This window comes from Rhinoderma darwinii, chromosome 2 (genome assembly GCF_050947455.1).
Source record: "Rhinoderma darwinii isolate aRhiDar2 chromosome 2, aRhiDar2.hap1, whole genome shotgun sequence".
In the NCBI taxonomy this organism is placed as follows: domain Eukaryota; kingdom Metazoa; phylum Chordata; class Amphibia; order Anura; family Rhinodermatidae; genus Rhinoderma; species Rhinoderma darwinii.
In genome coordinates this window covers 105,300,810-105,326,256 of record NC_134688.1, presented here as the reverse complement: position 1 = coordinate 105,326,256, position 25,447 = coordinate 105,300,810, and the positions used below count along the sequence as shown (strand labels likewise).

At 40.4% G+C, this 25,447-nt stretch overlaps 1 protein-coding gene across 2 annotated transcripts in view; it reads left to right on the top strand.

Annotated features, from left to right (window-relative positions):
• Window positions 1–25,447, top strand: part of LRP1 (LDL receptor related protein 1) — a 291,539-nt gene that overhangs the window by 254,585 nt on the left and 11,507 nt on the right. Inside the window, exons 65-79 of one of the 2 annotated variants that reach the window (XM_075852009.1) lie at window positions 7,604–7,723; window positions 7,987–8,109; window positions 9,230–9,355; window positions 9,570–9,686; window positions 12,725–12,831; window positions 13,913–14,045; window positions 14,526–14,645; window positions 15,187–15,309; window positions 16,676–16,813; window positions 18,351–18,485; window positions 19,018–19,137; window positions 19,330–19,595; window positions 19,790–19,968; window positions 20,317–20,423; window positions 21,337–21,453. In XM_075852009.1, the coding sequence (XP_075708124.1) occupies window positions 7,604–7,723; window positions 7,987–8,109; window positions 9,230–9,355; window positions 9,570–9,686; window positions 12,725–12,831; window positions 13,913–14,045; window positions 14,526–14,645; window positions 15,187–15,309; window positions 16,676–16,813; window positions 18,351–18,485; window positions 19,018–19,137; window positions 19,330–19,595; window positions 19,790–19,968; window positions 20,317–20,423; window positions 21,337–21,453 (2,031 nt within the window). Of the gene's footprint in view, window positions 1–7,603; window positions 7,724–7,986; window positions 8,110–9,229; window positions 9,356–9,569; window positions 9,687–12,724; window positions 12,832–13,912; window positions 14,046–14,522; window positions 14,646–15,186; window positions 15,310–16,675; window positions 16,814–18,350; window positions 18,486–19,017; window positions 19,138–19,329; window positions 19,596–19,789; window positions 19,969–20,316; window positions 20,424–21,336; window positions 21,454–25,447 lie in introns of both variants that reach the window. The other variant, XM_075852008.1, reaches the window with a different exon arrangement.

Sequence of the window (25,447 nt, the reverse complement as noted above, 5' to 3'; positions counted from 1 at the left end):
TACTTCCAATAATTTATGCAAAAAACCTGTTGCGTCAAAACGCTCACTATACCCCTAGATAATTTCCTCAATGGGTGTAGTTTCCAAAATGGGGTCACTTGTGGGGGGTTTCCACTGTTTTATCCCCTCAGGGGCTTTGTAAATGTGACATGGCCTCCGCAAACCATTCCTGCCAAATTTGAGTTCCAAAAGCCAAATGGCGCTCTTTCCCTTCTCAGCCTCGCCGTGTGTCCAAACAGCCGTTTATTACCACATGTGGGGTATTGTTTTACTCGGGAGAAATTTCTTTACAAATTTTATGGTGCTTTTTCTCATTTAGTCCTTGTGGAAATGAGAAAAAAAAATTAGCTAAACCTACATTTTATTTGAAGAAATGTTGATTTTAATTTTCACAGCCTACTTCCAATAATTTCTGTAAAAAACCTGTGCGGTCAAAATGCTCACTACACCCCTAGATAATTTCCTTGAGGTGTCTAGTTTCCCAGATGGGGTCACTTTTGGGGGATTTTTACTGTTTTGTCACTGCAAGAGCCCTTCAAACCTGACATGGTGCCTAAAATATATTCTAACAAAAATAAGGCCCCAAAATCCCATAGGTGCTCCTTTGCTTCTGAGGCCGGTGCTTCAGTCCAGTAGCACGCTAGGGCCACATGTGGGATATTTCCTAAAACTGCAGAAACTGGGCAACAAATATTGAGTTGCATTTCTCTGGTAAAACCTTCTGTGTTATAAAAAAAATTGTATTAAAAATTTATTTCTGCAGAAAAATATGAAATTTGTAAATTTCACCTCTACTTTGCTTTAATTCCTGTGAAATGTGTAAAGGGTTAAGACATTTTCTAAATGCTGTTTTGAATACTTTGAGGGGTGACGTTTTTAAAATGGGGTGACTTTTTGGTGGTTTCTAATATATAAGGCCCTCAAAACCACTTCACAACTGAACTGGCCCCTGTAAAAATAGCCTTTTGAAATTTTCTTGAAAATGTGAGAAATTGCTGCTAAAGTTCTAAGCCTTGTGAGGTCATAGAAAAATAAAAGGATGTTCAAAAAACGATGCCAATCTAAAGTAGACATATGGGTGATGTTAATTAGCAACAATTTTGTGTGGTATAACTGCCTGTCTTACAAGCAGATACATTTAAATTGAGAAAAATGCTAATTTTTGCAATTTTTCGCTAATGTTTTTTTTTTTTTACAATTAAATACTGAACATATCGAGCAAAATTTGCCAGTAACATAAAGTCCAATGTGTCACGAGACAACAATCTCAGAATCGCTTGGATAGGTGAAAGCATTCCGGAGTTATTACCACATAAATTGACACATGTCAGATTTGAAAAATGAGGCTCTGTCAGGAAGGTCAAAAGTGGCTAAAGAGGGAAGGGGTTAATCCCATGTAGCTATCAGACTGGATCAACATTTAAACAAGAATTCTATACATTGACATCGTTTATTTTTTTCTGAGAAATTATCTAAGCCTTTTTTAACGCCTTCCTGCAAAATAACATAGCTGTACATCGCGATTGTGAGTTCTTTACCGCAATCCCTAGTACAGTTACAGCTATGATATCAAAGCATTGCCAGAATGCCTCTATTTTGTTCATCTTGCCTTTCAAAAAATGTAATAGAAAATCATCAAAAAGTCGCATGAACCCCAAACCAAACTAGTACCAATAAAAACTATAGCTTTTTCCGAATCCGAAAAAACAACAACCCTGATACAGCTCTGTCTAAAGAAATCGAAAAAGTTATGGCTCTCAGAATATGGTGACACCAAAACGTGATTTATTTTAGAAAAAAAACCTATATAAATTTGATATCGCTGTAATCGTATCGTGCCAGAATTGCAAAAAAATTAAATAAAATGCGTGTACCCCAAAGTGGTACCAATAAAAACTACTAGGATATTTCTGAAAACTGCAGAATCTTTGTTGTAAATGTTGAGTTGTTACACTGATAACACTCGCTGTGTTACTGAAAGAAATGGATTAAAATTAGAATATTTTCACCAGACTCGTCAACATTATCCACTACGCTAATTTAAAAAAGATACCGTTAGTTTTATTAAGCACGGACGCAGAAAAGGCTTTCATCGGGTTCGGTGGTCTTATATGCATGCGACTCTACTTAAATTTGGTCTCCCTCCCTTATTTATATCAGATATTTTCTCTCTTTACACCACACCCAAAGCAAGATTGCAGTTAAATGGCACACTTACCCCTTTCTTCTATATCGCGAACGGCATGAGACAGGGTTGCCCTCTCTCCACTACTTTATTTATACTCGCTATGGAAACACTAATTCAGAAAATCGTTCAAACAAACTCCATTCAGGGCATCAAACTTGGAGACTTCACACACTCGACAGCGGCCTTCGCCGACGACCTATTAGTGCTAATCACCAATCCAAGACAGGCCTTCCCTCACATTCTACACATATTTGAAAATTTCGGTTGGGTCTCCAATTTTAAAATCAATTGTGACAAATCAGATGTACTTAAAGAGGCTCTGTCACCAGATTTTGCAACCCCTATCTCCTATTGCAGCAGCAACTTTTGGCCAAGTAATGACCATTTTTATATTTATGCAAATGAGGCTTTCTAAAGTACAACTGGGCGTGTTTAAAGTTATGTACAAGTGGGCGTGTATTGTGTATGTACATCTGGGCGTTTTTACTTCTTTTACTAGCTGGGCGTTGTGACTAGAAGTGTATGATGCTGACGAATCAGCATCATCCACTTCTCTTCGTTAACACCCAGCTTCTGGCAGTGCACAGACACAGCGTGTTCTCGAGAGATCACGCTGTGACGTCACTTCCCCAGGTCCTGCATCGTGTCGGACGAGCGAGGACACATCGGCACCAGAGGCTACAGTTGATTCTGCAGCAGCATCGGCGTTTGCAGGTAAGTCGATGTAGCTACTTACCTGCAAACGCTGATGCTGCTGAATCAACTGTAGCCTCTGGTGCCGATGTGTCCTTGCTCGTCCGACACGATGCAGGACCTGGGGCAGGAAGTGAGTGACGTCACAGCGTGATCTCTCGAGAACACGCTGTGTGTCTGTGCACTGCCAGAAGCTGGGTGTTAACGAAGAGAAGTGGATGATGCCGATTCGTCAGCATCATACACTTCTAGTCACAACGCCCAGCTAGTAAAAGAAGTAAAAACGCTCAGATGTACACACACAATACACGCCCACTTGTACATAACTTTAAACACGCCCAGTTGTACTTTAGAAAGCCTCATTTGCATAAATATAAAAATGCTCATAACTTGGCCAAAAATGCTTGTTTTTGAAAAAAAAAACCCGTTACTCTTATCTACATTGCAGCGCCGATCTGCTGCAATAGGAGATAGGGGTTGCAAAATCTGGTGACAGCCTCTTTAACATCACCGTTGCTTTCCGAGAAGTGAATGAACTTAAAAGTCTTACCCCATTCAAATGGCCGGCTACCCATATTAAATACCTGGGGATACAACTGCCTAAATCCTCATCTATGCTTTACCCCCTAAATTTCCTCCCTTTAGCTAATAAATTCCACACACACCTTAACTCTCTTACCATCCCTTTTATCTCCTGGTCAGGGCGAAAGAACTATGTGAAAGCATATATTCTCCCACAATTGTTATAAGTACTACAAGCTATACCTATTCGCCTTCCAAACTCCTTTTTTAATTCTATTAGACAAATTTTCTGAAAATACATTTGAGCCTCCAAGAAACCGAGATTGCCACATAGACTACTAATCCTTAAAGAGTACCTATATAGAACCAGACCTAACGATAAACGTTATAGTAAACGTCCACACATATCAAGGAAAAACAGACAATAAATACCTATAACTGTATGTGAAGACAAATCAAATCTCCCAAAAGGGAAAAATAATGACACCAAGTACAGTAAGTAACTTGCAAAAAATATAAATTCTTTATTACAATATACATAAGAACATGTTGGCCATCAGGACCTAAAAAACACAGACAATTAAAATATACAATGTGGAGAACATGAGGCTACTCAGAATGGCCTATATTCAACATTCAATAATATCGAACAGGGTCACTATGACAGTCATGCTATAAATGTACAGTACAAGGATAACCTACACCACAAAATGTGTCTCCAAAAAGCATGCTGAAACAGAGCAATGTAATACAGACCCTGTAAAAAATAGTATACACGGGAGACTGGTAGCTAACACTGAAATCTCAGTGTAAATAAAGTGGTATAGAGACCAGGGTATCACCAAAAATCAGAGTAGGTCCCAGAAGCCATACCAACCCGTGTATTTACTCCTAGTCAAATCTCAGTGCTCTCCTTGGGTCTGTCATTCTGTCCTGTGACAGGCTTTGATGATTTTCTAGCCATCAAGGATGTGTTTCTGTTTGCACGCAAACTTATATACAAAAAGTATCACTCTATGTAAGCTCAGCACCACTATTTTCCGTAAGGAAACTTCTGTAAATTCTCTCCTACATGCATCGTCCTTTCATCCCTCTCATGTTATACGGGCTATCCCTACGGGGCAATTCCTGAGGGCCAGACGTGTATGTGACTCCGATTCTAATTTTGAAAGAGAATCACAATGTCTGAGGACCCGTTTCATACAACGAGGGTATCCTAAAAAGGATATCGAGAAGGGATATCATAGGGCTTGTCACAGTAATAGGAATAATCTGCTCACTCAACAAAAACGTAAGAACACGGATGATATAGTGAGACTTATTACTCCATACAACTCGCAATGGATGGAGATAACAAATATTGTGACTCGCTTTTGGCCAATTCTGCTCACGGATCCAGATCCGAATGGCACCAGAGGCTACAGTTGATTCTGCAGCAGCATCAGCGTTTGCAGGTAAGTCGATCTTACCTGCAAACGCTGATGCTGCTGCAGAATCAACTGTAGCCTCTGGTGCCGATGTGGCCGACACGATGCAGGACCTGTGAGTGACGTCACATATCTGCACTGTCAGAAGCTGGGCGTTCTGAAGAGAAGTGGATGATACTTCTCTTCAGAGCGCCCAGCTAGTAAAAGTATTAAAAACTCCCCGATGTACGCACACAATACACGCCCACATGGACTTTTACTTTTAAACACACCCACTTGGACTTTTGCAAGCCTCATTTGCATAACTACAAAAATGGTCATAACTTGGCCAAAAATGTTCGTTTTTTAAAAATAAAAACGTTACTGTAATCTACATTGCAGCGCCTATCTGCTGCAATAGCAGATAGGGGTTGCAAAATCTGGTGACAGAGCCTCTTTAAGGTGTGTAGTGGGCATTTTGACCCCACAGGGGTTTTTGTGTTTTCTTATTGGAAATGAATGCTCAGTGGATGGTGCAAAGTGAAAATTGCAATTTTCCACTGATATGCCATTTTAGTGCCCGATATGTGGTTTCGCTGGTATTTCAGTTTATAATGCGGAGGCATATGTAAGCTGTGCGGTGTACATAAGGGTATAATAATGCCGTAAACAAATAATAATCCACAGATGTGTGCCCATAAATGGTGCCCAATCTAATCCGCTTTTGGAACGCTCTTCACATTTTGCGTCGCCATATTCTGAGAGCCAGAACTTTTTTATTTTTTCTCCACCGGAGCTGTATGAGGGCTTATTTGTTGCGGGACAATCTCTAGTTTTCATTTGTACTATTTTGGGATACATGCAATTTTTGTGATCACTTGCTGTTCCATTTTTTTTGGCAAGTGAGGTGACCAAAAACCATCAATTCTGACAATATTTTTTTTTTACGCCGTTCACCATGCGCTATAAATGACATATTCACTTTATTCTGTGGGTCGATACGATTACGGCGATACCATATGTATATAGATTTTATATTTTACAGCGTTTGCACAATAAAATCACTTTCTTATTTTAAAAAAAAATTTTCAAATCATTTCTTTTTTGTATCCCCATATTCTGAGAGCCATACGTTTTGTTTTTTTCCATCAAAAAAGCTGTGGGTGGACTTGTTTTTGCAGGTTGTAGTTTTTATTGGTACAATTTTGGGGTACATGCAACGTTTTGATCACTTTTTATTCTGTTTTGGGAGGGGTGCTGACCAAAAAAACGCGATTCTGGAATTGTTTTGTTTTTTTACGGTGTTCACCATGCAGGGGGGGGGGAATAACGTGATATCATTGTAGTTTGGGTCGTTACGGACGCTGCGTTACCAAATATGTGTACTGGTTTTTTTTTAAAGGCTTATTATGGGGGAAAAAAAGGCAGTGTTTGTTTTTTTTTGATTGAATTTGTTTTACTTTTTAACATTTTTATTAACTTTCTTTTAACTTTTTTTTTTTTTTTCCTACTATGGGACTTGAAGGCATGAAGCCCTGATCGCTATTCTAATACACTGCACTACCTACATAGTGCAGTGTATTAGAGCTGTCAGTTGTTCACTGACCGCAAGCCTATTGGGGTAAAGCCACACGGTGCAGTCACAGTGCGTTTATATTCCGTTTTTAAACTGCACCAAGTCATTTTTCAATAGACTGCTGCTATTATATTACAATGTGTTCTTTGTGCAGTTAACTGCATCTTCATAATGTGTGACCGCATGCAGTTAATGACCGCGCTGACAAAGTTGTTGCTGAACTGCTTGCGTTTTTGCTAACAGTTTTGCAATGCATTGGAATGAACTATATACAGGAAGCGCCTAACAAACTTCAACACGGGTGAAAACTATGTCCATCAATTATTTCCTTTAAAAACGCAACAGAACTGCAGCGTTACAGGGACAAAAAACGCATGCAGTTGACCGCATGCGATTTTCAAACGCAACAAAAGCGAGTCAACGATGCACCGTGTGGTCTTACCCTTAGGCTTCGCCTGATAGGCTTCCGTACTAGGCAAACCAGGGGGCCATTGTTAGGACTCCAGTTGCCATAGCAACCATCGGCAACAATGCAAGTGTCGATCCTTGCCATAGTAACCATCGGCTGCGATCTAATCACCTAGATGCAGCAATCGCTTTTTTTCGCTGCATCTAAGGAGTTAATCGGCCGGATCAGAGGCAAGCTCCGGCCCTGGCCGTTACATCAGGATGTCAGCTGTAATAAATAGCTGACATCCGCGGATGCTGGCGCAGGCTCAGCTTCTGAGCCTGCGCCATCTTCTTGGCCCTGATAGTAAGCCTTTTAAGCCCCGCCTCCGGCGGGGCCTAAAAGACTTCCGTGCTTGGCATGCCAGAGGCCATTGTTAGGCCTCCGTTGCCGTTGCAAGCACCGGCATCCCGGCAACAGCGGCGCCAGGATGCCGACAGGCTAGAAACCAGCTAGATGCAGCGATCGCCTGATTGCTGCATCTAAGGGGTTAATCGGCAGGATCGGAGGCTAGCTCCGGTCCTGGCTGTAACAGTAATATACAGCTGACACCTGCTGGTGATGGCACATGGCTCAGTCTCTGAGCCTGCACCATCACATACAGTTACGTGAGAAGGCGCTAACCCATTAGCGCTGACTACGTAACTCTACGTGATTGGGCAGGAAGGGGTTAAAAGCAAGAAATCATATCTTTATTCCAAGCGGTAAATCACATTATACATGCAATGCAAATTATTTTCATTTTATGCTTTTACTGCTTATCATTTCAGATGTTCATGTGTGCCTGCCAAGTCAGTTCAAGTGCACCAACACAAATAGGTGCATTCCAGGCATCTTCCGCTGCAATGGACAAGATAACTGCGGTGACGGAGAAGATGAAAAGGATTGTCGTGAGTAGATTATAAGGATTCCTGACATAAGTATAGCCATTGTGCCTGTTGTACAAGCACCCAGGATTGATTCATTACCGAGTCTATCCATTCAAAACTTAAGTCGCCAATTCAAAGATGACAACCAATATAACTGCACTTCCAGTTGTCACCTGCGAAAATGTCTGCCCTAAATATCTTCCTGGGGAGTTTCACTCTTTACTTGTTTATGCCTGTTGCTTTTTATGTACACTGCATTTGACTCATTGTTGTGTTTTTCTCAGCTGAAGTTACGTGTGCGCCAAATCAATTCCAGTGTACAATTAACAAGCGATGTATACCCCGTGTCTGGGTTTGTGACAGAGACAACGACTGTGTGGACGCATCCGATGAACCGCAAAATTGCAGTAAGGGCTCATGTTTGTTTTTTGGGTTTTCATTTAATCTGCAGCACTATACTTCTCCTTAAAAAAAACAAAAACTGAAACATGATCATCGATGAAACGGTTCCATCAAGGCCATCATGGCTCTGCTAAGAACGGAAGCCATGACTGTAATATGGATGGAGCCTTAATGCATTGAATTAACAATGAAAAAAGATCTTTGGAAATAAAACCGCTTTCTGTGATTGTTTTTTGGGCTATAGCTGCTTGGCAATTGGATCTTCACTGTTGGATCACTTGTTGCCTGCGGTGATTTAACGTTGAAACCGAGCAGGTGACCAGCACAAAAAGCAAGTTTATTGTAAGGCACTAAAGTGTCTGAATTTTTCAGGGCTCCTCTGCCAATATTGCCTCTTCAGAGAACTCTGCTATGTACCCCAAATAACCTGTTAGAATATAGCACATTCTTGGAAAATGCTGAGTGGAAAAGGATATCACAGGTAGTGGTCGTCTTCATTTGACAGCTTATAATATTCAATGAGAAGGTCCTAGATCTGACTCACAATAGTGGATTTTTAAATACATAACATTTCAAGTTTCCATTGATTCAAGTTGTCAAAATACCGTTTTATAATATGTCCTATCCAGGAACCTATTTTACAAAATGACATCAAACGGTAGTGTAACGGAAAACTAGTTGTAGCTGAGGTTTGGTCATTTTGTCATACACCTATATAGGAAAACATCTAGGCATTTGCATTTGGTTTTTAAAAGGTCTCTCATAAATGTTTTAAGGATAAGTTTGCCAGGGACATGAACATTCTGTCAGTTCCTATATCTGTATACAAGCATCAGTGATGTGTAGATCTTGGTTTCTAAAACTGTGAGGTGTCCCTTAGTTGTCGGTGAGCTGCAGCTGGGAGTCCGTTTTATACTGGGTTCAGGAGACACATTTTAAGATAAATTGAGGTCATTTTTTTTTAGATATTGACATGGACTATGACCAATGGTGATCCTTAAGCATTATTACACTCTGGCTGGTGAGGCCTCAGTAGAAAAGGATTAAGAATCTGTGGTGTAAACTATAATACCGGAGAGAACTCTGCTAACTACAATGATATAGCCGTGTTGTATTATTTTACAGCTCAGATGACTTGTGGGGTGGATGAGTTCCGCTGTAAGGACTCTGGACGATGCATCCCTGCACGCTGGAAATGTGACGGAGAAGATGACTGTGGAGATAGTTCAGATGAGCCCAAAGAAGAATGTGGTATGGAAATCACGCCCTTGTGTTTATGGCTGGCTCTCTACACCGAGCACATATTCATCATGTCTCATAGCAAAGTACAACTTCGAAATCATTCTTTTTTCCTGTCCATACCAAAGGCTTTCATAATCCCTAGAGTAATGGAACCACATGTCGCAGACTACATCATAACGTAATTTTCACTCTGGTTGACTTGTCTTTGTTTTTCTGATTCTAGATGAGAGAACATGTGAGCCTTATCAGTTCCGCTGTAAGAACAACCGCTGTGTTCCCGGTCGCTGGCAGTGTGACTATGACAATGATTGCGGGGATAACTCTGATGAAGAGACTTGCAGTATGTGCATTTTAGTCTTAGTAGCTTCTACACAGCTGTAGCATATGAGATGCTGCAAGGCGTCCATAATTGGAGCGCACACTTAGTAAAACGTCTACTAAATCTCATCGGTAGATGCATCATGCCCTTAGAAATGCTAGGAACACTTTGTGCTGTGGAGGCCATTTATAAAAGCTAATGCACAGGAAATAATTGCGTAGCCTGTGCCAAACATTCCGATTCCAAATGTCGCTATGAAGTGGGCGGTAGTGCTGCTTTTTCCCTTTACTAGCTTTATATAAATGAATGTGCCCCATGCGCCTCATTTTACTAGCAGCTTGTGTTGTAATGTTCCTCTGCCCAGTTCGAGGTTCTGTTTGCTGTTCCACTGCATTACGTTCTCCTCTTTACATCTTTTCCTTCTATAAGTCATTTCACTATTTATCCATCATTATCCTACTCATCTGTCCGGGGTCTAGAACTTTCTTCCAGCCTAGCAGCTCACCTCTTGTTCTCACATGTTGTGTATTTGTGTTGGTATCATTTCACCTCATGTTATGTTTTTCTCCATTTTAACACTGTCGTCCCTGGGGCATCCAGAGGTAGGTGCAGAATAATCTCTCCATATAACACCGACTAACCATGCTGCTCCTCCGTATCCCTTGCTGTGTGCTTCTGGCCCTTTTCTCTTTCCTTGGTGTGTTGTGTCCCCAAGCATGCCTCCTGAAAAACCTGGGAAACGAATGCATTAAAAACCAAGAAACATACTGGGGGAGATAAATAAAAACTAGTGCAAGGGAAAAGATGTGCAATTGCCTATAGTAACCAATCCTTACAGCACTTAGCTAAATTTTTCCATGTTGATTGGTTTTCTATGGGCAACTGCACAACTTCCCTTTCTCTAGTTTTTACAAATCTTCCGCATTATTTTTTCAGCCAGTCTAGCCTGCAGGCATTACTTCACTTCAAGGGATTTTCCCATAATCAATATTTATCACCTATCCACAGGAAAGATGATAAATATCTGATCGGTTGGGGTCCGACCACTGGCAGCCCCACCGATCCTCAGAACGGGCTTACCTTTGCGTTCCGGGGAGCCCCATAGGAAAAAAGCGGGAGTGCCCATGCTTGTCCACCGCTCCATTCATTTCTATGGGGTTACCGAAGATGGCGCTTGGCAGCCCCATAGAAATGAATGGAGCGGTGGTCGAGCATGCGCACTACCGCTCCATTCCTATGGAGCTCCCAGGAGCGAAAAGGTAAGCCCGTTCTCATGATCTGTGTGGGTCCCAGTGGTCTGACCCTCCCGATCAGAGGTTTATCATCTTTACTGTGGATAGGTGATAAATGGTTATAGGATAACCCCTTTAATATTTTGGGGTCTATGATTTCATGCATTAAACGGTAAAGAAATCCTGACACGTTGTGCCTGTACCTAGAGATACCCAGACTTGTTGCCCCAATAGCAGTGACTCAGTGGTCAAAGCTTTTTGTTTTTTGAAATTTTTGATAAATGTGACCCGTAGTCTAATTTTTTTTTTTTTTTATGATGCTGTGGTTTCATAGGGTGACTATACATGGTCTGAGACACAAGTCAGGTAGTATGTGGTGAAATATCAAAAACTTGGGGGAAGAAGATACCTCTATAGAAAAGGACGTTTGAGGACAGTCTTAATCTTGACAAGACATTGTCCTCTGTATTGCCAGCTGTACGTAGCCAGCCAGCCAGACTCTGAGTGACGGGATCAGGACTGACTATAACCTATATAAAAGACTATATTCACAATGTGATATATATATATATATATATATATATATATATACATGCCCTTTAATATTTTGGGGCCATATGGGATAAGCTTCAAAACATTTTTAAATTTTGTAAAATATTGATGCCGTGTGCAATGGACTGGTACAGAAGGATAGACGACCCTGAGCAACGAGGGCTTACAATCTACAAGGTAGAGCAGATAGAAGGTGAAGGTAGAAGCTTCTTATAACATTGGGGGATCATTTTTTGCCTTCTTGCCTGGTCATTCAGCGTGGTCTATATATGAAACAAAATTCCTTTTTGGCGGTTTGTTTTTTTGTTTTACTAATAAGAACATATCAAGCATACACATTTTTTAATAAAATTACAGTTCAGGCCGAATGCCATCTTTTCTGCCCTGATACTGTATTCTTCCCGATTTAAAACACTACATTTTTATCTGAATTATGGGTTTTTTCGTACTGTATGATATTTAACTTTATCCAAATCACTCTCATCCATTCACTGTATCATTGTAGTCATGTTTATGATAATGGGAATCACTGTAATACTTGGAATAACACTATCCAAAGATTTCTATAAATATAGTTCACTGCAAAAAATTTTTTTAGGTCTGTCTTGATTTGCTCTTTAGGGCTCAGGCACACGGGTGTCATTAAATGGTGCACATGAGTGTGGTAAAATGTTAATGGAAGGGGATTTCATCAACAATTAAAGGAGTTGTCAAGTTTTGGCAAATCTTTTTTACATTTTGTCCTCCTGCCATGAGCTTCAGTGTCAATCCTCGTTTTCAAAGTGAAGCATTACACTACTTATTAAATTCAATAAGGCATCCATTGATCTCAACAGAAAAGGAATATATTGATCGGCTTAACGTACACTAAAAGGGCATTTAACAATAGATTGTCTAAACCAGTTAACCCTTCCAAATTTTCTCACAAGCTTTCATGCATTATTTAGTTGTCACTGTACATTGATACTTGAATTGATATGCCGTGTTCTGAAGCTGTAGTTACAACCATAATGCATGACGCATGCTAAACACCTCATGTGCAGTCCCCTGTTTTTACTTTCGTACCTAGTCTGTTGATCTGCGAAGATTCAACAATGGAAAGCTTAACACCTGTGTGCATGAACCCTTAGTCCGTAATAATGTCCATTGGGGGTATAGAAGGTTTTTTTATTTCTGTAAGTTGAGGTTAAAGTCTTTTCAAGATTTAGGTATAAAGATTAGTATTACTAGCAACTTATAATATTAAAAATATCTCTGTTTTCTTATTATTTTTAGCCCCAAGGCCATGTTCAGAAAGTGAATTTTCTTGCGCCAATGGACGTTGTATTGCTGGTCGTTGGAAGTGTGATGGAGATCATGACTGCATTGACGGATCAGATGAGGTAAGAACACACACGTAAGAGATATAGCCTTTGGTATATCCCAGTATTTCACAAACTTGTCCTTAAGGAACCCAAACTTTTTACATTTTGTTTTACAGTACATACAAAAGACTACAAATCCCTACCACCACCCTAACCCACAACAACATAGTAGCACAGTAAGACAGTGGAGTCCTAGAGAAAGTACCTTGGAAGACAGCAAAATCAACGAACATGCGTGAACATATAGCAGTAACATTCCTAATAGGATATTGCACATTTTTATAAGAGAAGTGCAAAAAGCATCCCAATTACTAGAAAGCGAGAGAACTGACCATCCTGTTCTTCCCAGCATACACTGCCACATGCTAATTTTTGATTTATTGAACCTCATTAAATCACTTGTTCAACATTTTCCCATCAGGGACATTCATGACATATCCACAGGATACGCCATAAATGTCAGATAGATGCGGGTCCTACCTCTGGGACCCACAACTATCTCTAGAACGGTGCCCCTTAAACCCTGTTGTAGCATTCTGTGTTCCCGCTGAAGCTTGTGATTTCCGACCATATTAGAGGAAAACGGCGTAGGTTGCTGAGCTACACGTTTTCCGTAACTCCCATAATAGTAAATGTCCGTTACGGAAACAGCATAGCATGCGAGCTACGCTGTTTCCATATCTGCCATGCACTTCTATGGGACTTAGGAACAAGCGTAGCTCAGCAAGCTACGCCGTTTTCCTCTTGTATGTTCGGAAATCACAAGCGTCGATGGGAACACAGAAAGCTAAAACAGGGTTTAAGAGGCCCAGTTCTAGAGATAGGTGCGGTCCCTAGAGGTGTGACCCGCATCTATCTTTCATTTATGACATATCCTGTGGATATGTCATAAATGTCCCTGATGGGGAAACCCCTTTAAGGAAACTCAGAAGACATGACATATTGGGGTTCCTGGAGGACTCGATTCAGAAACACTGGTATATAACAATTTCAGAGTCGAGCATTTTTGTACATATTCAAATGGAAGTTACATTCTATTATAAAAAAAAATCTAGCAATAGTTTATATGCATACCCAATTTTTTGGTTTCTCCAAACAGAAAGGTTGTCAGTTACGGTGTGAACCCGACCAGTTCCAGTGTACAAATGGCCACTGCATCCCACACCGCTGGCGTTGTGATGCGGATGCTGACTGTATGGATGGAAGTGATGAAGTGAACTGTAGTACTAGAGGTAATGCTGCTCCTTTCGGCCCATAGTATATTCAGGCCTGACCACTGCTTGATAATTATTGTAAATCGGATATGCGATTCATTATGGTCTGATCATACAGTATATTTGGCAACAAGACTACATCTCATTTCACGGTTGTACCATAAAACCCTAGTGAATTGAAGTTTTAATGAAACTGCTTAGATGTTACTAGTTAACTCGTATAATGCCTTACCCATTCCTTGATTCTACTGTGTGACTGAACATACAGACAAATAATACATTGAGCAGAGAACTTGCATATAACAGCGTATGCCAAAATCTGGTCAATTTGGTAAGCGATGGAGACGAAATGGTCAATAATAATGTGGGTTGTGTCTGCAAAATTCTCAAATTGAAGGTTAATTTTGACTAATTTAAGTTGGGTTAGAATTTATGTAAAAGTAATCGCTTGGCTTAAATAAATGCCTGGTTCTTAATAAATATGCCTTTCTTCAGTAGTACGAAGCTGTCCCTTGGACGAGTTTCAGTGTAACAACACTCTATGCAAACCTTTGGCTTGGAGATGTGATGGAGAGGATGACTGTGGGGACAACTCGGATGAGAGACCAGAGGAATGCTGTGAGTAATGTGCTGTCACGTGGGGATTTCATGTGCTGCATTATTTTATTTCCACATTTTACCATTCTGCTCTAATTTAAGGAGTGACCGGTGTTTTGTCATGTAAGTTAAAAAGGATCCAAAAAGCGAGCGCTAGCTAACGGCTCAGACATCAAAGACATCAAAGAAGTGATATTACTTCCATTTTCCTTCCATCAAACAAGCAATAAAACCATTGATTCCCAACCTTCTCACCATGGGGGTTCTGGGGAACCACTGCTCCATTCCTACCTCAGAGAGGCTGTGTGTAGGGGCAGATAAAACATTTTGTAATTCAGTTCTATTTTCGGGTGGGAATTTGTTGGCTGATTAACCTGCTCTGATGCCCAGCATCACGCTGAAATCCGTGTGCCGTCCCTATGTAAAAGTGACCGCTCGTGGTGCTGGTCTTCTGTTGAACCCCTGTTTTGCTTCCAATTAACATCAGGGTTTGGATTGTTTGAGTATGAGTAGCTGATGTAGGATTTGTAAAATTATTTTTATGTTTTTGTGTTTCTACCAGTGAAATTCACTTGTCCTCCGTACAGACAGTTCCGCTGTAGGAACGACCGTGTCTGTCTGAGCGTGGCTCGTGTCTGTGATGGGATTGATAACTGTGGAGATGGCACGGATGAAGAGAACTGTGGTGAGTACGAGGTTAAATACACAACAAAATGTATTGTAGGAATTTTTTTAAATTACTAAATAAATGACATTTAGTTTTTTTTTTTAGCATAAAATGTCTAAGAATAGTGAGAATAATGGAGAGCGAGAGTATTTCCTGTTAAACCTTACGATCTAATATATTTTACTTGTAAAATTAAACCAATGACCCCAGTTCTAGCCATAAAAATTTTCTCTTCAACTATTTCAAGTGTTTTGTATACAATTAAAGTGTCCCTCCACCGCGGTAGAGTGGATAATAATCACTACATTACCAAAACTATGCGGTCTCCCTTTCTAATTCGTGGATTTCACCATTACAACTACATCCGTTCTCCAGTCTCTATAGACAAACATTAGCAGTAGAATGGGTCTTGCTGAAGTCCTCAGTAATTTTGATGAGATACTACCCCTGCAACAAGTCAATTTGTTACCTTTCTGCCATGAAAATCTACCCTAGTCAACAGAACTGCTGTTAAGTGAAAATGTCTAGGAACAACTTGAACTTTTACACAGGCTGGCAGATTAGATCTGATGAGTGATGACTGTAAATAGTGTACGTATCATCTGTCCTCTCTTCCGAGGTCTAAACATCAACCTGGGTTCCATGGCTGACAAACAAGCCTGAGATCACCATTCGGAATGGCTGGAGTGGTTTAAAGCTTAATGTCATTAAACTCTGGAGTGATGATCATATTTTGATGATCATATTTTGCCATTTGTCGTCAGACAAAGCTGTTTTACCACCTTGTGCACAATGGGAGGTTGGTAAATAGATGCTTTGCCAAGCTTGATGTGAAAGAACTTGACCAGCCTGCACGGTGCCCTTTGGGATCAACCAACTGCAAGCCAACATTCATGACCAACCTCACTATAATCCTCTTGTCACAAGTTCCAAAATCTAGTGGAAAGCCTGGCCAGAAAAGTGGTGGCTGCAAAGACAGAACCATCTCCATATTAATAGCCATGGTTTTGGAATGAAATATTCAATATATCCTCAGTAGAAGTAGTGATTCCTCAGAAAGCAGTTCTTGTCTCTAGTGCATGTCACAACAATTTACACCAAAGGGTAGGTAGAGGTATCTGGTGGGTAAGGAACCAGTGAATTGAGTTTCTGTTCAAAATCATATTTCCTTCGCACGTGCAATTTTTTATTTTTTTTTAACAAATGTGGCTTTCTTGGAGACCAGCGGACAGAATATTAAATATTATTATATACTTTGATTGCATGGAATTTTATACTGATATTACCTTTCCCCTTCTTGATACATTAAGAGACGTAATGAAATGGTCTTAGTGCGCCTTCTTTAAGGATATTCATAGACACTGTATCCCATTGCTTTTTTTAGACTTGCATAAACCTAAGAGTTGCGACTTGGATAAGCAAGAGTTCCAGTGTAAGAACAGCAAGTGCATAAGCTCCAACCTGCTCTGTGACCTCTTTGATGATTGTCGAGATGGTTCAGATGAAGAAAACTGTCCTCACAGTAAGTCGGCGTGTGTACTACGTCTAATTGTGTGTTAACGGGAAATACATTCAATTGAAAATATCGAATCTAGAAAATTGTAATCTTGGCAAAATCATTCCATATTTACATAGGTTGAAAAAAAGACACAGGCCCATCAAGTTCAATCTTTTCTCTCAATTACACGTCATTCATTTCGTCATTCATTTCTAGATTAGTTACAAACCTCAATGCCATTTGTTAGTAAATAATCGTCTAGCCCTTTTTAACCCCTTAATGACCAGCCTATTTTAAACCTTAATGACCAAGCTATTTTTTCCATCGTCGCATTCCAAGAGCTATAACCTTTTTTATTTTTGCATCAACATAGATGTATAAGGTCTTGCTTTTTGCGGGACAAGTTGTGTTTTTTAATAGCACCATTTTGGGGTACATATAATTTATTGATTTTACTTTTATTAACTTTTTTCGGGGGGTAATAGAAAAAAACAACAATTTCGCCACACTTTTTTGCGTCCTAAATTTACGCCGTTTACCGAGTGGTATAAATAACACTACCGTTATTTAGCGGGTTGTTACGATTGCAACGATACAAAATTTATATAGCTTTTGTATGTTTCACTACTTTTACACAGTAAAATCTTTTTTTTTTCAAAATTATTTGTTTTTGTGTCTCCATATTTGAAGAGCCATAACTTTTTTTATTTTTCCGCCGATGCAGTTGTATAAAGGCTTTTTTTTTGCGGGGCGACTTTATTGGTACCATTTTGGAGTAGATGCAGCTTTTTGATCACTTTTTAGCACATTTTTTTTTAAGCAGTGTATTACTGCCTGTCCATGTAAAATGGACAGGCATCTGCTACGCAGGGTGCCGGTGGGGTGAGAATATTTATTTATTCATTCTCATGCAGCGCCGTAAAATGGCTACTGCATCGGAATAAAGCCCATTAGTGGCCGCTGTAAAAACACTATGGGGTGGTCACTAACGGGTTAAATGCTGCCATCACTATCTCTTGGGGTAGGGCATTCCATAGTTTGACTACTCTAACTGTAAAGAACCCTTTCCTATATTGATGTCTGAAGCGTCTTTCTTCCACACGCAATGAATGTCCCAATTTTTGAGACTACTAATAATAAAACCAATGTATATACTTGGTAAGCTTTTACACCACATGAGCTTGCCTGTTGCCTGAATGTTAAGATATGCAGACTTCTATATGGTACTAATCCTAAATAAGATTGTAAGATGTCTCTAATGGAAATACATCACTGTTCGCAATGGTAATCACTTTTGATATGGAGCAGGTCTACCAAAAGTGCACGTAGTGTTTGTGTGTCAGAATGATTGAAAAACGGACTCAATACCAGTAACTATGGGCCCAATGGACTTTGAATACTATAGTAAGTTTTTGTACAGACAGTGCTTATATGTATATGGTAGAGGAGGTCATGCCCTTATTCCCTCAGTTCGCTTTAGAATGTGTGCTCCGTCACATAGAATTAATTTATCATATATGCTTGGAACCAAAATAAGTACATTTAACTCATTATTTGGCAGATGTTAAAAACTATGGCTGCCATACCAATAGCACCATCTGCGGAGAAGAGATGAAATGTATCCAGACAAAGACCAGTGTCTATTGCACATGTAAAGATGGATTCCAGAAGATCAAAGGCAGCAATGCATGCAGAGGTAAGGCTGGAAGCCTATCATCATATCATGTGATGATAGAAATATAAGGAGGCCTGTGACAATGCTTATAAAAATTAGGGTGGTTGTCATCATTGAAACAAAAATGGAAAAGCTGCGACTTAACATTCAATTCTACCTTGTACTTAACAGCCACAAATCTAAACCCAGAATAAAATCATAACCTAATATTATTTATCATTTATATTTTGGAAAGGGTTATTCTTACTTGCCTATACTTAAAAGAGAGCAATTGTAAGTTGCAGTAGAAACAATATTGATCGTATGTTTATTATGAACAGATATCACTCAGACATGATGAATTTTCAATAATTAAAGGGGGGTGTCTCATGAAGACGACCCCCTGTCCATCAGCCGATCACCGCAGCGGCTCCAAAGGAAAGGAGTGTCTGTGATATGACAACCCACTAAATAATCCACCAGCAGAAGAATACTCAGCACATGTAGTCATATAGATGAGATCTTTATTCCCAGGCGATCTCCATGAATGTCGCTAACCCCTTTTCTCTTGTAGATGTGAATGAGTGTCTAGCATTTGGGACTTGCTCACAGATCTGTAACAATACCAAAGGCTCCTATATGTGCACCTGTGCCAAGAACTTCGTCAAGTCAAATCACACCTGCAAAGCTGACGGTAAGAGTTGATTTTTTTTTCTTTATACACATTGATACTGAATAGAGTAATGTTATGGTTGTAATTTCGGGTGGGAACAGAATTACCGGCCATTTGCCAAGGCTTCCTATATGTACAGTTCTCTGTAGTGAACGCAAGTTACCACAAACGTATACTTTTTGTTTTCATCGTCTGTTGTCCTTTTTTTCACAGGAGCTAACCAGGTCCTTTATATTGCTGATGATAACGAGATCAGAAGCCTTTACCCATTTAATCCCAACTCCGCATATGAACAGACCTTCCGAGGTGATGAAAATGTTCGCATTGATGCCATGGATGTATATGTGAAGGGCAACAAGATTTACTGGAGCAACTGGCACACTGGGAAGATCTCTTATAGAGAGCTTCATTCGCCCTCTACATCCACAAATTCCAACCGCAACAAGCGTCAGATTGATGTGATGGTGACTGACCTGGATGTGAGTGTATTAAATGTTCGTTCTTTGCTGTTGGTCATGAGGGTATTTTGAATCCTTTCTGGCTTCTGGGCCTACTTTATTCTGGTTGTGCGTCTTGTGGTCCTCTAATGTGTTGTAAGGGATGGTTTTCTCTGTATGTCTTGCATTTGCGGTCTTTTGTAGCTGCATAAACTTGACCTCTGTTCTCCTTACAGATCCCAGGTCTTAAGATGCCCAGAGGCATTGCTGTTGACTGGGTAGCAGGAAATATTTACTGGACTGATTCTGGCCGTGATGTCATCGAGGTGGCTCAGATGAAGGGAGAACATAGGAAAACGTTAATCTCTGGAATGATTGATGAACCTCATGCCATAGTAGTGGATCCATTACGAGGGTAATGAATGGGAAACTATTTGATGAACAGAATTTGGAAAGTATTGGTGAAAATCTTTCTGTTGATGCGTCCCCTTTACAAAGAAATCCATTATTTTCTAATTCTAACACTTATAAACCTATTGTTACTGTGGTTATGTAACATCATATTGTTATATGGCACATATTGTACTATAAGCTTCTCCCTCCTTCCTCACAGTTTGTCTACAGAATACACTTTATTCACAGGTAGAGGCGTGTAGTATACAACTTTTTTTTTTTTTACATTACTATTATTAAAAGCATGTTAAAAGTGTTGTACATACAAATAGATAATAATGTGTGTTTAATAATGTTTTCTTTCATGCAGAACTATGTATTGGTCTGACTGGGGAAACCACCCAAAAATTGAAACCGCAGCTATGGATGGTACTATGAGGGAAACTCTGGTGGAGGAGAACATTCAGTGGCCTACAGGTATATGATGCGTGACACCAGCCTTGTCTATTGTTAGAAGGAGTGCACTAGAGAATTGGTGTCCCCTATACTACAATCTAGTACTGTACGTCCGTTTTTTGTTGTTTTTTTGCTTTTACTTTAAATATTGGACATTATTGATAATTGTTTATCAGCTGGATCTGAACAGTGAAATCATATAAAACTAGAAAGAAAGCAGCACCGCTTGTATTAGGTGCAAATCTTCTCCAGACACTCGACTCGGTGTCCCCTAATAGCCAGAAAAATCCATATATGAGGCAGCACTCCAAGTGTAGTGGGTACTTTTATTCACCCAAATGCACCGATTCAGCCATGCTCAATGGGGTTTTTCTCAATCCTTGGAGCGGGCTGAAACGTTGCATTTGGGTGAGTAAAAGGATCCACTACTGTTTTACAGTAATTTAACTTCTGCCTCATATTTATATATTCTAGCAGTCTGAAAATTGGAATTTAAATATAATGTATGATCCATCACCCCTCTTCTATCTGGTGTAAATATCACTTAACTGCCCCTTACAGTCTCCTTTGACCCAAAACATAGATTACCTAACGTTTAGATCCAGTTACTTACAACTCCGGGTTTCACACCTGAAGTTTAGAACTGATAGGTGTTGCTGTAGGGTGGGCCAGTTGCTAGAACCACAATCTGATGCCGAGGCCTCACCTCCAAAGCTCCTGGAAGCCAACTGAAAAAAAAAAAATATATCAGTGACAAAATTACGGAAGTCTTTTAGAAACATATGATATGTTTGATGTCTAAGTGAAGTGTTAAGGCAAGCAAGAAACTTCTGACATGGCTGATAAGAGATCAGATGCTTTAATGGTTATGTGATAATTCAATGATCTATACATAAGTACATACAATTTCATTAGGCCATTGCTTATATTTTAGGTCTGGCTGTGGATTACTACAATGAACGCCTCTATTGGGCCGATGCCAAGTTATCCATCATCAGCAGTATCCGTCTCAATGGAACAGATTCCGTGGTTGTGATCAATAACATGAAAGGTAACCAATATATTCCGTTCACATAAACACTATTTGTGCCTAATATTATATGCGTTGGTTCCCAGGTAGTGTATGCACGACTATGTCACCACTTCCAGGTCAGGAACTTCTCTACGTACGTCTTGAAGGAACAGTTAGAAAACTTCATTTATGAACCTCAGTTGACACATCCCACAGTTAAAAGCTACAGAAAATGTAGAGTAAGGCCTCATGTACACGACCGTAAAAACACCCGTTATTGCGGGTCGTAATTACGACCCGAAATAACGGGCCCATAGACTTCTTTTAGCCACGGGTACCTTCCCGTTTTCTCACGGGAAGGTGCCCGTGCCGTTAAAAAGATAGAACTTGTTCTATTTTTTTATTTTACTGGCCGTGCTACTATACTTTATAATGGGAGCACGGCTCGGAAAAGCGGCCGGCTGCCCGTGGCCGGCCGTGCTCGTAATTACGAGTCGTAATTATGAGCACGGTCGTGTGCATGAGGCCTAACTCTGAATACTTTGCCTTACTTATCTTGTACTGGGATGATTTATTTTCCATCCATGTCTAATGCTAAGTTCAGACTTCTGCAGAGAGCAGTGCATTGTTGGAACTCAGATGACCGATACATAGAGCTAAGCTGTTAAGCAACATGTCTGACAGTAAAGTGCAGAGAAACCGCTGTCTTTCCAAGGACAACCAGCGGATCCTATACAAATATAGAGAAGGACATAAAAGAACTCGTAATAAGTAAAAAAAAGGATTTGCAATGTTGCTAAACTGTATAAATATTAAATTAAACTGTGATATATTGTTGAATGTGGAGTTCGGAGTTCTGTCACAAGACATTACAAAATTGAAAACCTGTATCTGTTTAGTCTGTATACCTAGTAAATCTAGCATGTTATATAAAAATATGTAGATCATGTACAGTATATGTTATTTTTCCACATTCTTACAATGTCATCTACCTTCATTGTTAAAGGGAACCTGTCAGGGCACTAAACCACCAGTTTGTCGTTATACTGCTGAGGTTTCTCCGTTCTAAACATGCCGCTATCAAAACGGTCCATTTTAGCATGTTGTTTAAAAAGAATTCATAAATTACCGGAGAAGAGTCCTGAGAGGAGTCCAGCAGCATCCTGCGCAGTTGAAGCAGAGGCCGGTTCACCTAGCTTTACCGCGCAGAATTCCGCTGGACTCCTCTTAGGACCTTTCTCCTGTAATTTATTACGTCGTCTTCGACAAAATGCTAAATCGGAGAGCTTTGAGAGGGACATGATTAGGGTGCTAAACCCCAGCAGTATAATTACATCCTAATGGGTTAGTGCCCTAAAATCTAGGACAGGTTTCCTTTAACCCCTTAACGCTCCAGGACATACTATTATGTCATGGTAAGTGCATCGTTCGCGCTCAGTGACCTAATAGTATGTCATGGAGTAAACACGGCACCGTTCGCGCGGGGCGCGTTCATGAGCTGTGATAGCTGCTGTTTCCGACAGCAGACTATCACTGCTCAATGTGCCGGGACCGATCGCGGAACTCCCCCGCTGATTAACCCCTCAAAAGCCGCGTTCAATAGCGGCTTCTTAGGGGTTAATCCGCCATCGCCGGCCTGCTACACGATAGCGGCCGGCGATGGTGACTATGGCAACCGGACACCAAACAATGGCGTCCGGCTATGCCATAGACGGAAGCCTAGTGGGTCCTGACAACGTCAGGACCCACTATGCTTGCTGTCAGTGAGTAGCTGACAGTTCTAATACACTGCACTACGCATGTAGTGCAGTGTATTAGAATAGCGATCAGGGTCTCCTGCCCTCAAGTCCCCTAGTGGGACAAAGTAATAAAGTTAAAAAAAAGTTAAAAAAAGTTGTGTGAAAATAAAAGTTTTAAAAGTAAAAGTCCCATTTTTTACCTTATCAGTCATTTATTATTAATAAAAATATATAAACAAACAAATAAACTATACATAATTGGTATCGCCGCGTCCGTAACGGCCTGAACTACAAAATTATTTTGTTATTTATCCCGCACGGTGAACGCTGTAAAAAAAAATAATAATAAACCGTACCACAATAACAATTGTTTGGTCACTTCACCTCCCAAAAAATTGAATAAAAAGAGATCAAAAAGTCGCATGTACCTAAAAATGGTACTGATCGAAACTACAATTCGTTACGCAAAAAATAAGTCCTCGCACGGCTTTATTGATTGAAAAATATAAACGTTCTGGCTCTTAGAATAAGGTAACACAAAAAGTGAATGATTTTTTACAAAACGTATTTTATTGGGCAAACGCCATAAGACATTAAAAAAAACTATAAACATAGGGTATCGCCGTAATCGTATCGCCCCGCAGAATAAAGTGAATATGTCATTTATAGCGCACGGTGAACGCTGTAAAAAAAATAGAATAAAAAAACAATAGTAGAATTGCTGTTTTTTAGTCACCACGCGACCTAAGAATAGAATAAAAACGGATCAAAAAGCCGCATGCACCCCATGAAAACTGCAATGGATTCCTCAAGGGGTCTAGTTTCCAAATTGGGGTCACTTTTGGGGGGTTTCCAATGTTTTGGCATCACAAGACCTCTTCAAACCGGACATGGTGCCTAATAAAAAAGAGGCCTCAAAATCCACTAGGTGCTCCTTTGCTTCGGAGGCCGGCGCTTCAGTCCATTACCGTACTAGGGCCACATGTGGGATATTTCTCAAAACTGCAGAATCTGGGCAATAAGTATTAAGTTGCGTTTCGCTGATAAAACCTTTTGTGTTATAAAAAAAATGGTATCGAGGATTTTCTGACAAAAAAAAAAAAGTACATTTCTATTGATGAGTCCCTGGTACATTTTAAAGGGAGGGTTCAATTCCGCCAGTACCTGCCGGGTAAGAGGGCAAGGTATGGCATGAAGATGTATAAGCTGTGCGAGAGTGCATCAGGGTATACCTACAGATTTAGGATATATGAAGGAAAGGCCACCCCCAAACCAGACTGCATCCTGGACTACAATAGGTACATGGGAGGGATGGACTTGTCAAATCAAGTCCTGAAGCCCTACAGCGCCATGCGGTGTGGTATAAGAAGCTGGCCGGGCACATCATACAGATGGCTTTGTACAATGCGTACGTGCTACTTCGATGTGCAGGCCAGAGGGGAACTTTCCTGGAATTTCAAGATCTAATCTTTAGGGACCAGGAAGGGGGGGGGGCACCCAGTACTTCTGGAAGCGAGGCCACACGCATCGTACCAGGGCAACACTTTCCAGGAGAAGTTCCCCAAACCGGTGGAAAGGGAAAGAGTCAAAAGAGGTGCAGAGTCTGCTATAAGAGGGGGATAAGGAAGAACACAATATACCAATGTGACACGTGTCCCAAAAAACCAGGGCTCTGTATAAAAGATTGTTTTAAAATGTATCATACATCCCTTGATTTTTAATTTACCCTGATGCACTCCGCACAGCTTACCCCCCTCATCTTTCCCTTCTGAGCCCTGCCGTATGCCCAGGCAGCTGATAACAGCCACATGTAGGGTATTGCCGTACCCAGGTGAACCGGTGGCGCATGCTGGGCACAATATATTGGACACTGAAATGGCATATATTTATATAAAATTGCAAATCTCACACTGCACCATCTGCTGCACATTATCTTTTACACAGTACCTGTGGGGTCAAAATGCTCACTACACCTCTAGATGAATGTCTTAAGGGGTGTAGTTTTTAAAATGGGGTCACTTCTCGGGGGTTTCAACTGTACTGGTACCTCAGGGGCTTCTGCATACATGACTTAGCACCAGAAAAGCTCCAGTAGGCCAAATGGTGGTCCTTTCCTTCTGAGCCCTCCCATGGGCCCAAACGGCAGTTTATCACCACAAATGGGGTATTGCCGCACTAAGGACAAATTGGGCAACAAAATGGGGTATGTTGTTCCTTGTGAAAATAAGAAATTTTGATAAAAAATGACATCTTATTGGAAAAAATATCATTTTTTTCATTTCACAGCCCAATTC